Here is a 13,384-nt window from a genome sequence, read left to right as displayed (position 1 = left end):
CTAGATATAACATCAATGAAACAAACTTCTAAACGATTAAAAAAAATTCAAATGAACTTGCTTGTAAATAGTTATGGTAAAATTAAAGAAAAATTGTCAAACATATGTTTTATCTCTTCATAATTTTTGTTCGTTTACCTTTCTACATATAATTAAAGACTTGTCATGTTATAATTACAATTGCTATAAGTTGGTTAGAAAAAATTGTCATTTTTACATTTAAACCCACCAATTATTATGAAATTTGACTGTAAATTTTATTAACAACGTTGCTGATAATTTTACTTATTAACTCGTACAAATTACTACCTTACCAACCTTTGTTTATACAGATACAGTGGTAAATTCTCAAATGGTGCAACCTGCTCAAATACAGGCAAGATATTCCATATAACATCGTTTCCGTAGTGTAGTGGTTATCACGTGTGCTTCACACGCACAAGGTCCCCGGTTCGAACCCGGGCGGAAACATCCTGTGTAAATACAATTTTTGCTCCAGGAATTAATTTTTGGTCCGTATTTACATCACTTTAAAAGCTACAGTTCTCGTCCGTTCACCGAATATGAGCTAAGTTGAGCGTGGTTTATTTTTGTGGTGCATTACGTAGGTATACCCGTTTTTCATGTGTGGCTATGTAACATTCACTGAAGCGAATAAAATCAATATGTAATTTATTCGACTAAGAACAATTTAACGCAGCATAGTGAGATTCAATAAACTATTTTTTTATTAACAAATAAAAATGTAATATAAATTATTAAAAATATTTTATCAAGTTACTACAAACGTTTGAGAGAAGGGCTCACAAAAATCTATAAAATTATTAAAACAGTCATAACTTGTTATTTTCAAGTGTTCAAACTTGTATCACGTTTTCAGATGGACGAAAATTTTTATTTTCGTTCAAATGTTCAGTCACGAAGGAAAAGTTTATTGAATATACTACACTTTATAGTGAAACCTTTTAAAAAAAATCCGACGAAATATTTTTGTTGTTGTAACTTTATTAATTAAAAAATTCTTCAAATTCAAATATTCTTTAGTTCATGCAAATTATTTATTTAAAATTTTAGAATCTAAAATTAATATTATTTGTGCCCTGCAGAATGAAGGATATTAGTGAAAAATGCGGTAGAGGCAGTTTCTGTAGTAGACATTGTAGTCTCAAGATTACGCGAGTACATGCGCCTCGATAAAGATAAATATTAAGCTCTATAGTTATTACTTGACATTAGATTTTTTTTGATAATTCTTGATTTATCCACCATAACCATTTTCTTACATCCGTGGCAGCGCTCGGTACCGGTGATCTAGAGCCACAATTTATATTAAAACTAATGATGCCAACTTGGACATTATTTTCATCAACCACTGGTCCTCCAGAGTCGGCCTTTAAAATAAATTTTCATAAAAAATGTTTTTTGTTTGACTCGTTGAACATAAATCAATAACTTTTTAAAGTATTTTACATGACAAAAATCGCCCTCGCCTTCCAAGCAGATCGTTCTGATGTGAGGGAAGCGCGTTTCCCTAACTTTCTCGTCCTTAGATCCACTCAGAAATTCTCTATATTCCTTCATACATTCTTGAACATTGTGAACTTGCATTTTTGTAGATCGTAAAAAGTCTGATTCCTCACCGTCCTACAAAATAAATTTGAAATTAATTGATTAAGATAACATTATTTGAGTTGTGCAATTTTTTATAAAAAATCATACTTCTGTGATACCCCAACCCAAGAGGGTAACGGTAGATCCGTCTGGAAGCGAGTAATTTTTCCCAGTAGGTAATTTAATTGGTTGAACCTTTTTACTAAATACTATGTCTTTTTTTAATTTGATCAATGCCATATCTCCGTAAGCAGGAATTCTTGACTAAAAATAATTGGACGTGTCAATGAACGCTAAAACTCCAAGTTTTTTCGTAAATAATGTGAAATACACACTGTCAATTTCATCCATAAAGGATTGATTTTAAACTCTTCAACTTTGTAAACTTTACCACCAGATAACTGAGAAAGTGATCCTACTCGCACCGAGCTTAACTTTTCTGGTCTTCGAGTGCCACTGAAAAAAGGATGAATTAAAAATTCTGAACTCATAAGTTCATTATTAAGACTTACTCATAAAAACGTATACAATGGGCTGCGGTCAAAATATAACGTTTGCTTATGACGGATCCCCCACAAATGTGTTTCGAGTTGTATCTAAAAGATGCTTGGAAGGGATAGTCTTCAATGGAATTCACAAAATCCCCATTTATTATCCTTAATTTACTCGCATCGCAGACATAAATTAATACCAAAATCGCAAACGCAAATATAGCACGACACATGATTTCTATGTAATATACGTTGGTTAATTAATGTAAGAAACTGATCGAACTTAACTTTAGTCTCTGCTGTGCGTCGTGATATAGACGCAAGATCGTGACTCACACATCGAGTCACGTCCTCGCCATTCCGTATATCATTGAATTTCCATTGGCAAAAATGAGGAAAATTTGTTCGAATCACGAATTGCTTATTTGTTAAAATATTTTTATGCATATCAATTGGTTACTCAAATAAACAATTACTTACAATCTGAGCAAATTTATTATAATTGTATTGCCTCTATTTTTTTTTAATTTTCGGTTTGTATTATCAACGACCATGCACCTTCTCATGAAACATTCGACAAAAAATCAACTTTTCCGGACACCTTCTTCCTTCACTATATACAATATATAGTTTGTAGTGTTGGAATCTTTTGATTAATTTTGTGGATGTTGATAATAATCTTCAAGGTTTTATAGTTTAAAAAAATACCAAACATGATTATCCAAACTTCTTTTATAAAATTTTTATAGTTTGATTATCTTTCTTCAAAATTACCAGGGCCTTCTGGTTAAATCTTGAAACAGATTGAAAAATTGAATATTCAAAAATCTCCAAACCTCCTTTGTTTAAATGTAAGAGTCATAAAGACTGGAGTTCGGTGTTATCAGTACGTAGATATAAGTTGCCTACATTGATTGATATTCTATTCTATTTATGCATAAAAAATGCAATGTAGCAATAAAGAAATAGGACTTGATGGGTATTGTATATCAATTTTTGTGATCGAAAACATATTCTTTAATTAGATGAAGTTTATGAGAACATCGATTATTCACGTGTGGTAACACAATCGAATACACCCGGTGTTGTTTTGGTTTCGCTTTAAATATATAATTAATTTACCTCAAATTTAATTATAGTAAATAATAAAATAGGTTAGGAGTAACTATAGAGCCTTAACAAAACTCCATCATAATTATTCGATTTTAGATTTCCTTCGATAATTCAAGGTTTATCCACCATAGCCATGGTCTTATGTCCGTGACGCCGCTTGGCAACGGTGTTTCAATTTCAGAGCAATCCATATTAAAACTTATAATTCCAACTTGAACGTTGTTTTCATCAATTGCTGGTCCTCCAGAGTCTCCCTTTAGAATCAATAATATTATTTATTTTTTTGCTTGCCACGTTGACAATAAAAAACTATGAAAATGCTTTACATTGCAAAAATCTCCCTCGCCTTTTAAGCATATGATTCTGATGTGAGCCATAATAATTTTTTGGTCGTGTTCATCCTCGAGCTTACTCATAAATTCGTTCCAATCCTTTATACATTTTTTATTATTATAGACTTGCATTTTCGTAGAGCGTAAAGCATCATTTTTTTCGTATGATTCGTCTTGGAGAACTTCTTCAGTTTCCATCTGTAAAACGAATTTCAAATTGAAGGATTGAGCAGTGCATTTTTAAAATTATCATACTTTCGTGCGACCATAACCCATGACGATAACCGTGGATTCATCTCGAAGCGAGTAATTTTTTACAGCAGGTAAAATTACTGGTTGTACTTTTTCGTTGTATTCTATGTCTTCTTTCAGTTTAATTAAAGCATCATCTCCGTAAAAAGGGATCATATGCTAAAAATATTTTGACTTTTCATTAATAATCCACGTTTAAGCTTCGTTTGTTGCTAGTATTTACTTCAAATTTTCTCCAAAAAGGATTCAATTTAATCTCTTCGACTTGGTAAATTTTGCCGCCAGATGATTTGGAAAGTGATCCTACTCTTACCGAGGCAAATCTTGGAGGGAGTGGCTCTTTGCCACTAAAGAAAAAAATAGCCGAATTAAAAATGCTCAATTATTAAGTTCAGTTCTATGACTTACTTAAGTTGGTATATACAATGTGCTGCAGTCAGAACATAACGTCTACTGAGTATGGTGCCCCCACAGAAGCTGTCGGAGAAAGATCGAATCGAAGCCATGAACGGATACTCTTCGATGGATTTCACAATATCTCCATCTACTATCCTTAATTGACTCGCGTAACAGCCACAAATAAACACCAAAACCAATATCGAGTATACAGAGCGATACATGTTTTCCGTGTTGAATACGTTTACTGATTGGCACCAATCGGACTTTCCTTATGTCTTTGCTGTAAGTCGTGATTTATTCACAACATCGTCACTTCCATATCGCGTCACGTTTTCGGTACATTGTTGATTTTGATTGGTAAAAATGAGGAAATTTTGTTACAATCATGAGTTATTTGTTGAAATGTTCCAATACGTATAAATTAAGAACTCAAATAAATAATTATTATGATCTAAAGAAATCAATCTTAGTTGCACCACCGTTATTATGATGGAGATTTCCTTTTTGCTGAATGAATAAGTAATGATTATTATCTTCACTTTCATTTCGAAAAGTTATGATTTTATTTAGAAAAAGTAGGATTGTCATTGAAATAATTGTTATTAAATTCTAACAGATGTTTCATCTTGAGATAATAGAGCTCTACAATAATCATTCGGTTTTATATTTCCTTTGATAATTCTTGGTTTATCCACCATAACCATGGTCTTATGTCCGTTACGCCGCTTGGATACGCTGCTCCTTGTCCAGTGCCGCAATCTACGTTTAATTGTACAACGCCAACTTGGACATTGTGTTCATCAAGTACTGGTCCTCCAGAGTCGGTCTTTAAAACCAAAATGTTTTTATATTTCTCTTACTTGCCTCATTGACAATACACTTATAAAAGTACTTTACATCGCAAAAATGGCGATGGCCTTTTAAGCATATGGTTCTGATGTTGACCAGAATCTGTTTTCTTAATTCTCCACTTTCGTAATGAGACTTGATGAAATCCCTGTATTCTTTTATACATTTTTTATTATTGTAGACTTGCATTTTCGTATAACGTAAGAATTCGTTTTCGTCGTCGTGCTCGATTCTGTGTATAGGATGATACTGTAAAACGAATTTCAAATTAATTGATTGAGGAAAATATATTTCAATTCAGGATCATACTTTTATGAAACCATAGCCCACGACGGTAACAGTGGATCCAATTGGAACCGAGTAATTTTTTACAGCAGGTAAAATTACTGGTTGTACTTTTTCGTTGTATTCTATGTCTTCTTTCAGTTTAATCAAAGCAATATCACCGTAGACAGGCATCCTGGTCTAAAAATAATTTAACTTTTTATTAATAATCGACGTTTAAGTTTCATTTGTTGTTAATATTTATTACAAATTTTGTCCAAAAAGGATTGACTTTAAACCCTTCCACTTGGTAGACTTTGCCACCAGATTTCTTTGAAAGTGATCCAACTCGTACCGACGTAAGCTCTGGTTGGAGTAGCTCTTCATCCCTACAGAAAAAAATAGATGAATTAAAAATTCACAAGTTATTAAATTTAGCGTTCTGTCTTACTTAGAGAGACGTATACAATGCGCTGCAGTCAGAATATAACGTTTATTTAATATGGAACCTCCGCAAATGTGTATCGAATTGTTATGAAAAGATACTTGGAACGGATACTCCTCGATGGACTCCACAAAATCTCCATCAATTATCCTTAATTTACCCGCATAACAGCCACAAATGAACACCAAAATCAAAATCGAGTATATGGCGCGATACACGTTTTCCATGTTGAATACGTTGATTGAGTAGCGCAGATCAGACTTTCCTCATACCTTTGTTGTGTCGTCATATAGGCACAATATCGTGACTTTTATTATGCATCACGTATTTCGTCCATCATTAAATTCTAATAAAACTAAAAAAATTAGATAGAATCGTGAACGATTATATACAATCTGCAACAAAATTATCGCAACAACAATTTTCATTGAAACTTTGTCAAATTTCTAACGCCACTATTTTTACGTTTTCTTGGAAATTTTTTCTAGTTTAAAGCCATTTATAATATCAAGAGGTTTGAGTCAATTTCGAGACAACGGTCGCACTTAGGCGTAACCCCAAAAATGATAGAAAAAAAATCAAATATTGAGTGAAACCTCTCGACATAATAAATGGCTTTAAACTAGAAAAAAAATCCACGAAAATAAAACAAAATCATCTTGATACGATCAAAATTGACGGAGATAAAAACCTTTGAAAATTCACAACATTTCATTGAAAATTTCTGTTGCGATAATCTTTTTGCGGAGTTTATTTATTAAAAAATTCTGACTTTCCCAAAAAAACAATAAAACTGCAGTTTTGGTACCTGAAAGCTCGAATCGAAGCGTTCGGATATAAATCCAGTGGATGCGGACCCAAGGCTCTTTGGTGCAGACGACCGCGAGTTTGGCTCGAGGACCACAAAAACTTTGATTCTCGGTATCTGGGGAATAGAGGCATTTCTTACGGTTATTTAAGCTTGGAGGTTTCTCTTCGATCATTATCAACTTCGTCTCCTTAGGCACGTGATGCCAATGGATCGTCGATTTGCACCTTGTTTTTTTTGTTAAATAAATGTTTAATTTTACCAAAGATAATTTTTTTTTTCCTTGTTCGAAAACGTTACGGTCAAATACATATAAAAGTCTGACCACAAATGTTTAATAATCTATAGGTCCGTGAAAACGCGATGAATTTTACGATTCACGATTTTCCATCGACAATATGATACACAGCAAAGACGAAAGTCAAGTTCGATTGCCGCGTCGATCGAGCAGAGTATAGAATACCAAATAAAAATGTATCGCACCATATACGGGATTTTATTAATTTTAGTGTTCATTAGTGTCTGTGATGCGACTAAATCAAGGATCATCGAAGGACTTCCAGTGAATTTAATCGAGGACTATCCGTTTCAAGTATCGTATCAATACGATTCTCAACACGTTTGTGGAGGTTCCATATTAAATAAACGTTATGTTTTAATGGCAGCTCATTGTGTAGAACCTTGGGAGTAAGCCATAAACAAGATTCTTGGGGACTTCGTTGTTCATTCTTTTTTTTTTTTCATCTTTAGCGGCGATCGAAGGATGCCAGAGTATAGCTCGATACGAGTAGGATCGCTTTCCTCTGTGTCCGACGGTGAGATATACGAAGTGGAAGAGTTGATAGTCCATCCTCTCTGGAAAAAATATGTTGTGCGTATTTGACTTCGATAAAAAATAAAATGTATATTTTTATTGAAAGTTAAATTACTTTTAGGGAATTCCTTATTGGGCTGATCTTGCATTGATCAAATTAAAAGAAGACATAGAATTCAGTGAAAAAATTCAACCGACGAAGTTAGCTGAAGAAAATGACGATCTTCCAGACGGATCCACTCTAACTTTGTTAGGATGGGGTTTCGCAGAAGTATGATTCTTAATCGAAAAATGTACAACTTCTTGAATTTATTTTGAATACGTTTCATAGTACGGAGACGGACCTCATTTCACCGAGGAATTTCTATTATCTACAAAAATGAAAGTCTATAACTTGGACGAATGTCAGAGGGAATATAAGGAATACCTTGCCACATACGATGATTATGAAGATGAGCATATCAGAACAGCCGTTCTACCTAATGATAGAATGATATGTTTGGTGGGCGAGGGTGATTTTTGCAGCGTAAAACACTTTTTTAATTTTTTGAATTCATTAGTCATGAAGCCAACAAAAAACCTATTTTAACCGAATTTATGTTAAAGGGCGACTCTGGAGGACCAGTGGTCGATGAAAATAATATTCAATTTGGTGTTTTAAGTTTTAATCTGGATTGTGGCACTGCAGCACCGGTGCCGAGCGGCATGACGGATGTGAGAAAATGGATAAAGTGGATAAAAGATAAATCTGAAGAATCGGAGAATGGGATTGAAACCCAACCGTCGCTTTACCCATCCGTGCTTGAAGTATAGGCGATTTTACTCCGTGTTAAAACTCGTGTAGAATCAATTTCACTAAGTTATGGAATCATCAACAACTTGTTTATTTGAAAATAAATTATTGTGAAGAAATCCGATATAAAAAATACTATAATAATAGACTCACACACATAGATATCAATTAAGATTTTGTAAACTATGGTTTTATCCAATTTCAGAGACGGATATAGATGCCGGGATTCATATTGTTTTCTGACAACACTGCATTTTCTTCGCATAAAATATGTATACTTGCTGTGAGATTCAAGCAAAACTGAATCATCTTTTGAAGCAATTGATTTTTGAGAACCAGAAAAATTAAATTCGAAGCATTGAAATAAGATTTTGGATTGATGGAAGGGCTAAGAAAAGGGTGAAACAGTTATGAAAGCTTTTATCAGTATAAAAACAAATTTTTATAACCGATTACTTTTCTTATAGAGGACGTAATCGGTGTTCGCCCACATCAAAATCTTTCATTAGTCCATATTTGATACAGGGGCGTTTAACATTTTCTATAGTCTAAGTATAAATCTAATAGTTAACTAAAGCTCGCCCTATTGACAGTTCCAAACAAGACGCCAAAAAATTCTCGGCAATTATTTCATCACAATTTTTACTTAAATTTTAGAAAGACCAGTACATAAATAACCATAACAATTTTTATGTATACATGTTTACAATTGTCAAAGAAAAAATCAGCGCTTTTCATTTTTTTGCTGATAAAATGCATGCTATATTCAAAGCATATGACTGCACTGACTGAGAAATAATGGGACAATTTTTAGGAGTCTACTTAAATTCAATAGAATATAATTTATTGTCTTACTCGTTAACTTCGCTATCTTTACAATATTCGTGTATTTTATCGGTGTATAATTAAATTGGATTGAAGTCCAAATTTCTGCACCCAATCCGTGCATGCTCAATCTTCACTACTATAATGAACTGTCTTTTGGTGCTGAATCATAATCCTTTTTCGTCGAAATTTTTTCTCGCACTTTTCGCATGCAAAGTCTTTGCCACCCTCATGAACTGTCTGTTGGTGTCTTAGTAGTTTATATTTTTCTCCAAATCTTTTTTCGCACTTGTCGCATGCGAAATTTTTGCGACCATCGTGAACTGTGATTTGGTGCCTGAACAAATCTAAATTTTGTCCAAATTTCTTCTTACACATGTCGCATTCGTAATCTTTGCGACCCTCGTGTATTGTTCTTTGGTGGACCAACAAATGATGTTTAAGTCCAAATTTCTTCTCACAAATGTTGCATAAGAAATCTTTGCGACCCTCATGGACTGAATTTTGGTGGCGGAGCAAATTCGATATGCGTCCAAATTTCTTATCACACCTGTCGCATGTGAAATCTTTGCGACCTTCGTGTACTGCTCCTTGGTGCCGAAATAAATCGGTTTTAAGTCCAAATTTCTTCTCGCAATTATCGCACGCATAATCTTTGCAAACTTCGTGCACTGTCCTTTGGTGCTTCAACAAATCTGACTGTTGTCGAAATTTCTTTTTGCACTTGTCGCACGCGTAATCTTTACGATCCTCGTGGACTGTCCTTCGGTGATTCAACATATCTGTTTTCCTTCCGAATTTCTTCTCGCACTGGTCGCAAGCGAAGTCTCTACGACCTTCGTGGATTGTCTTTAAGTGTACGAGCAAAGTCGATTTAAATCCAAATTTTTTTTCGCACTTGTCGCACGCGTAATCTTTGCGATCTTCGTGTACTATCCTTTGGTGGAGAAGCAAATGTGGTTTCTGTCCAAATTTTTTCTCGCATTTGTCACATGCGAAATCTTTGCGACCTTCGTGGATTGTTTTTTTGTGTCTGCTTAAAGTGCTTCGATCTACAAATTTTTTTTCACAAACGTCGCATGAGTTGTCTTTGCGACCCTCATGGACTGATCTTATGTGCACGAGCAAATGACCTTTTTGTTCAAATCTCTTATCGCACTTATCACATCTATAATCTTTGTGACCTTGTTTTACTATCTTTTGGCGCCTTATCAATTTCGATTTCTGTACAAATTTCTTTTCACACTTGTCGTGTACTTTCTTTATGTGCAAACGCAAACTTCTTTTATTTTCAAATCTTTTGGCACACTTTTCGCATAAGTAATCTTTGAAAATTTCGTGAAATATTTTTTTATGTTTTAGTAAATTTGATTTATTTTCAAATTTTCTCTCGCACTTGTTGCATGAAAAATCGTTCCGATCTTTGTGTACTAATTTTTGGTGCGTAAACAATCTCGATATTTTCACAAATTTCTTTTCGCAGTGGTCGCATTCAAAATCTATGCGGTCTTTGTGTTCTGATATTTGATGTCTACTCAAATGACTTCGGAACTCAAATTTCTTTTCACACTTGTCACATGCGTAATTTTTCTGATTATTGTGAACTGTGTCTCGATGTGTCATCATGCTTGATTCACAAACGTGTTGATTTTCATCTGAAACCAAAATGTTGCATTCACTTAATCGATCTTTAAAGTCTTTTTCCTCGGATTTCTTATCACTTTTATCCATCACGGTGCCTAAAATAAACGTTGGATCCTTCTATTAATTGCCACGAAAATTGTATTAATAACATCTATATTATGGATTGTTTCATTGGGAGAGGTAATATTTAAACTAGTTTGTACTATAAACATGATCAGTGCTCTAGAGACCATTTCAAAATCATTTGTACTCACATTGTTTACAATCAGGTCACTCATTTATTTGTTTATCATTTCCTTTACAATGTTTGAACCACTAAAATATTTAAAATTTGCGACAAATTCTTTGAAATTTTGTCTCAATCATGAATTAACTGTGGAGATATTGCAACGAGTATGAACAAGTTACTAAATAAAGATAAATTATGATCTAAATAAATCCGCATTATAATTATACCATCTGGAGATACATTCGATTTTTACTGACACTTTGTATCTTAACTTTACGACCCTTACGGCTCGTTGGCGCCGGTAACCGCGAGTTTGGCTCGAGGATCATGAACACTGATTTTTTAATTTCGACCAGATGATGTTTTTGTGGAGTACGCGTATATATAGCATCAAAATAATTATTGTAGGTATAAGCATTGATGCATAAAAATATTAGGAAGCTCTTTGCTAATGAATTGGCAGCATTTTTTTCTGCTACTATAAAGAAGTCCGACCACGGGTATTCAACGATTTATATGTTCGGAAGAACGCACCGCAATTTACGAGTCACGATTTTTCATCGACATCACGATGCACACCACAGCAAAAGTAAAGTTCAATCGTTGCATTGATCGAATACAATTTAGTATGCAAAAAATATGTGTCATACCATATACTTAATTGTGTTTTTGGTGTTCATTTGTGGCTGTGATGCGCGTAAATGGAAGATCATGGAAGGACTTCCCGTCAAATCTATCGAGGACTATCCGTTTCAAGTTTCATTTCAGTACGGCGACGATCACGTTTGCGGGGGATCCATTATAAATAAACGCTATGTTTTAACGGCAGCCCATTGTATCCGTCATTGGGGGTGAGTGTCACTGTTATGGCTAAGTCATAAATAAAATTTATACGAGCTGAGGGTTTCTTTTTTTCTTTAGTGGAGATCAAAAGCTCATAGAGTATACCACGATACGAGTAGGATCGCTTTCCTCTTTATCCGGTGGTAAGATCTATGAAGTCGAAGATTTCGTAGTCCACCCATCCTGGAAAAAATCTCAAGTGAGTATTTTTATTTAAAACCGAATAAAAAGTTGTTGAAAAAAATTATTTTTAGACACTTCCGTATTATGCCGACGTTGCATTGATGAAATTGAAAGAAGACATAGAATTCAGTGAAACGATACAACCCGCTAAACTTCCCGAAGTAAATGACGAACTTCCAGACGGATCCACTTTAACTGTGTTGGGATGGGGTTACTCAGAAGTATGAGTCTCAATTGAAAAATATTCAACATAATGGATTTATTTTGAATTTGTTTTATAGTATGGAGAAGAAACCTCTTCCGCTGAGGAATTTTTATTATATACGAAAATGCAAGTCTATAATATGGACAAGTGTATAAGGGAATATAGAACTTATCTTGATTTCACATACGAAGACCCGGCATTCAGAACAGTCGTTCTTCCTCATGATAAAATGATATGTTTGGTGGGCGAGGGCGATTTTTGCACAGTAAAATACTCTTCTAAGTTTTTAAATTTATTTACAATATGAAGACAATAAAAAACCTATTTTACCCTAATTTATGTTAAAGGGTGACTCGGGAGGACCAGTAGTTGATGAAAACAATGTCCAAGTGGGCATTATAAGTTTTAATTTAGATTGTGGCACTAAAGCACCGGTGCCGAGCGCCGTCACGGATGTAAGAAAATGGTTAAAGTGGATAAAAGATGCATCTGAAATCGAAGAACAGGATGAAAGCTCAATTGTCTAATAATGTATGCCCGCGAGAGCCATAGATGACTCGTTATTGTTTGCTGCACTTTAAAACTCGTGTAGAATTAATTTCAATGCGTTATAAAATTAATTACTACTTGTTTATTTGAAAATAAAATATTATCAATGAACTCAGTTTTAAATACAAAACAAAAATAAAAATTATTTGAAAAACAATAAGAATATACTTAGATCGAAAATATTTATTTTTAAAATTAAAAAAAAATTATCAAACAAGTGTTCGATCTTGTCATAAATTCTTTCCTATATCGTACTAAAATATAGATAACTAAAATATAACAATAAATTGGTTTGAAAAAAGGATTGTGCTTAGCGTAGCACGAGGGAACTAGTACCTTACAAGATTGAAAACCACTAGCTACCAGGGAGTGGACTTGAATATTTTTCCGTAATATTCATAATAAAATTTTCTATGCAATGACGAAAATTCTGATCATATGTGTTTAACGACGTATACAAATCCATGTGGACGTGACGCGATTTAAAGAGTCACGATTTTCTATCGACATCACGATATTGCACAGCAGAGACAAAAGTAAAGTTCGATCGAACAAAGTATATTACAAAAAATATGTGTCCTGTCTTACACTGGGTTGTGATTTTGGTTTTCATTTGTGGCTATAACGCGCGTAAATTGAGGATCACAGAAGGACTTCGCGTGAAATCTATCGAAGATTATCCCTTTATAGCATCTTTTCTGTACAAATCGAAGCATATTTGCGGGGGCTCCGTAA

The 13,384-nt window shown here is 33.9% G+C and overlaps 5 protein-coding genes and 1 non-coding gene across 6 annotated transcripts; 3 read left to right on the top strand and 3 right to left on the bottom strand.

The window, feature by feature from the left end:
* Positions 1-398: 398 nt before the first annotated feature.
* Trnav-cac lies at positions 399-471 on the top strand. Its single transcript has one exon. It is a non-coding gene; the product is annotated as a tRNA-Val (tRNA).
* Positions 472-1,117: 646 nt separating this feature from the next.
* Positions 1,118-2,335, bottom strand: LOC106656859 (trypsin-5-like). Its single transcript, XM_014378015.2, has 5 exons — positions 2,124-2,335; positions 1,947-2,067; positions 1,720-1,875; positions 1,471-1,644; positions 1,118-1,391 (listed from the first exon to the last, which is right to left on the bottom strand). The coding sequence occupies exons 1-5, from the start codon at positions 2,333-2,335 to the stop codon at positions 1,233-1,235; spliced, it is 822 nt and encodes a 273-aa protein (XP_014233501.1). The 3' UTR covers positions 1,118-1,232.
* A 621-nt stretch (positions 2,336-2,956) lies between these two features.
* LOC106656891 (chymotrypsin-1-like) lies at positions 2,957-4,419 on the bottom strand. The gene is made up of 5 exons (XM_014378049.2): positions 4,208-4,419; positions 4,023-4,146; positions 3,803-3,958; positions 3,542-3,745; positions 2,957-3,469 (listed from the first exon to the last, which is right to left on the bottom strand). Exons 1-5 carry the CDS (start codon positions 4,417-4,419, stop codon positions 3,308-3,310), a joined length of 858 nt encoding a protein of 285 aa, XP_014233535.2. The 3' UTR covers positions 2,957-3,307.
* A 440-nt stretch (positions 4,420-4,859) lies between these two features.
* LOC106656858 (trypsin-5-like) lies at positions 4,860-6,044 on the bottom strand. Its single transcript, XM_023459580.1, has 5 exons — positions 5,763-6,044; positions 5,580-5,700; positions 5,357-5,512; positions 5,096-5,296; positions 4,860-5,024 (listed from the first exon to the last, which is right to left on the bottom strand). The coding sequence occupies exons 1-5, from the start codon at positions 5,981-5,983 to the stop codon at positions 4,860-4,862; spliced, it is 864 nt and encodes a 287-aa protein (XP_023315348.1). The 5' UTR covers positions 5,984-6,044.
* Positions 6,045-6,962: 918 nt separating this feature from the next.
* LOC106656857 (chymotrypsin-1-like) lies at positions 6,963-8,191 on the top strand. Its single transcript, XM_014378012.1, has 6 exons — positions 6,963-6,984; positions 7,074-7,251; positions 7,315-7,435; positions 7,500-7,649; positions 7,710-7,904; positions 7,985-8,191. The coding sequence occupies exons 1-6, from the start codon at positions 6,963-6,965 to the stop codon at positions 8,189-8,191; spliced, it is 873 nt and encodes a 290-aa protein (XP_014233498.1).
* Positions 8,192-11,580: 3,389 nt separating this feature from the next.
* On the top strand, positions 11,581-12,627 carry LOC106656856 (trypsin-5-like). The gene is made up of 5 exons (XM_023459579.1): positions 11,581-11,720; positions 11,791-11,911; positions 11,967-12,116; positions 12,177-12,365; positions 12,448-12,627. The coding sequence occupies exons 1-5, from the start codon at positions 11,581-11,583 to the stop codon at positions 12,625-12,627; spliced, it is 780 nt and encodes a 259-aa protein (XP_023315347.1).
* The last annotated feature ends 757 nt before the right edge of the window (positions 12,628-13,384 follow it).

This window comes from Trichogramma pretiosum, unplaced genomic scaffold (assembly GCF_000599845.2).
Source record: "Trichogramma pretiosum strain Unisexual culture from Peru unplaced genomic scaffold, Tpre_2.0 scaffold7, whole genome shotgun sequence".
Taxonomy (NCBI): Eukaryota; Metazoa; Arthropoda; class Insecta; order Hymenoptera; family Trichogrammatidae; genus Trichogramma; species Trichogramma pretiosum.
Note: the sequence above shows the minus strand (reverse complement) of the source record. Positions and strands in the feature narration are given on the sequence as shown.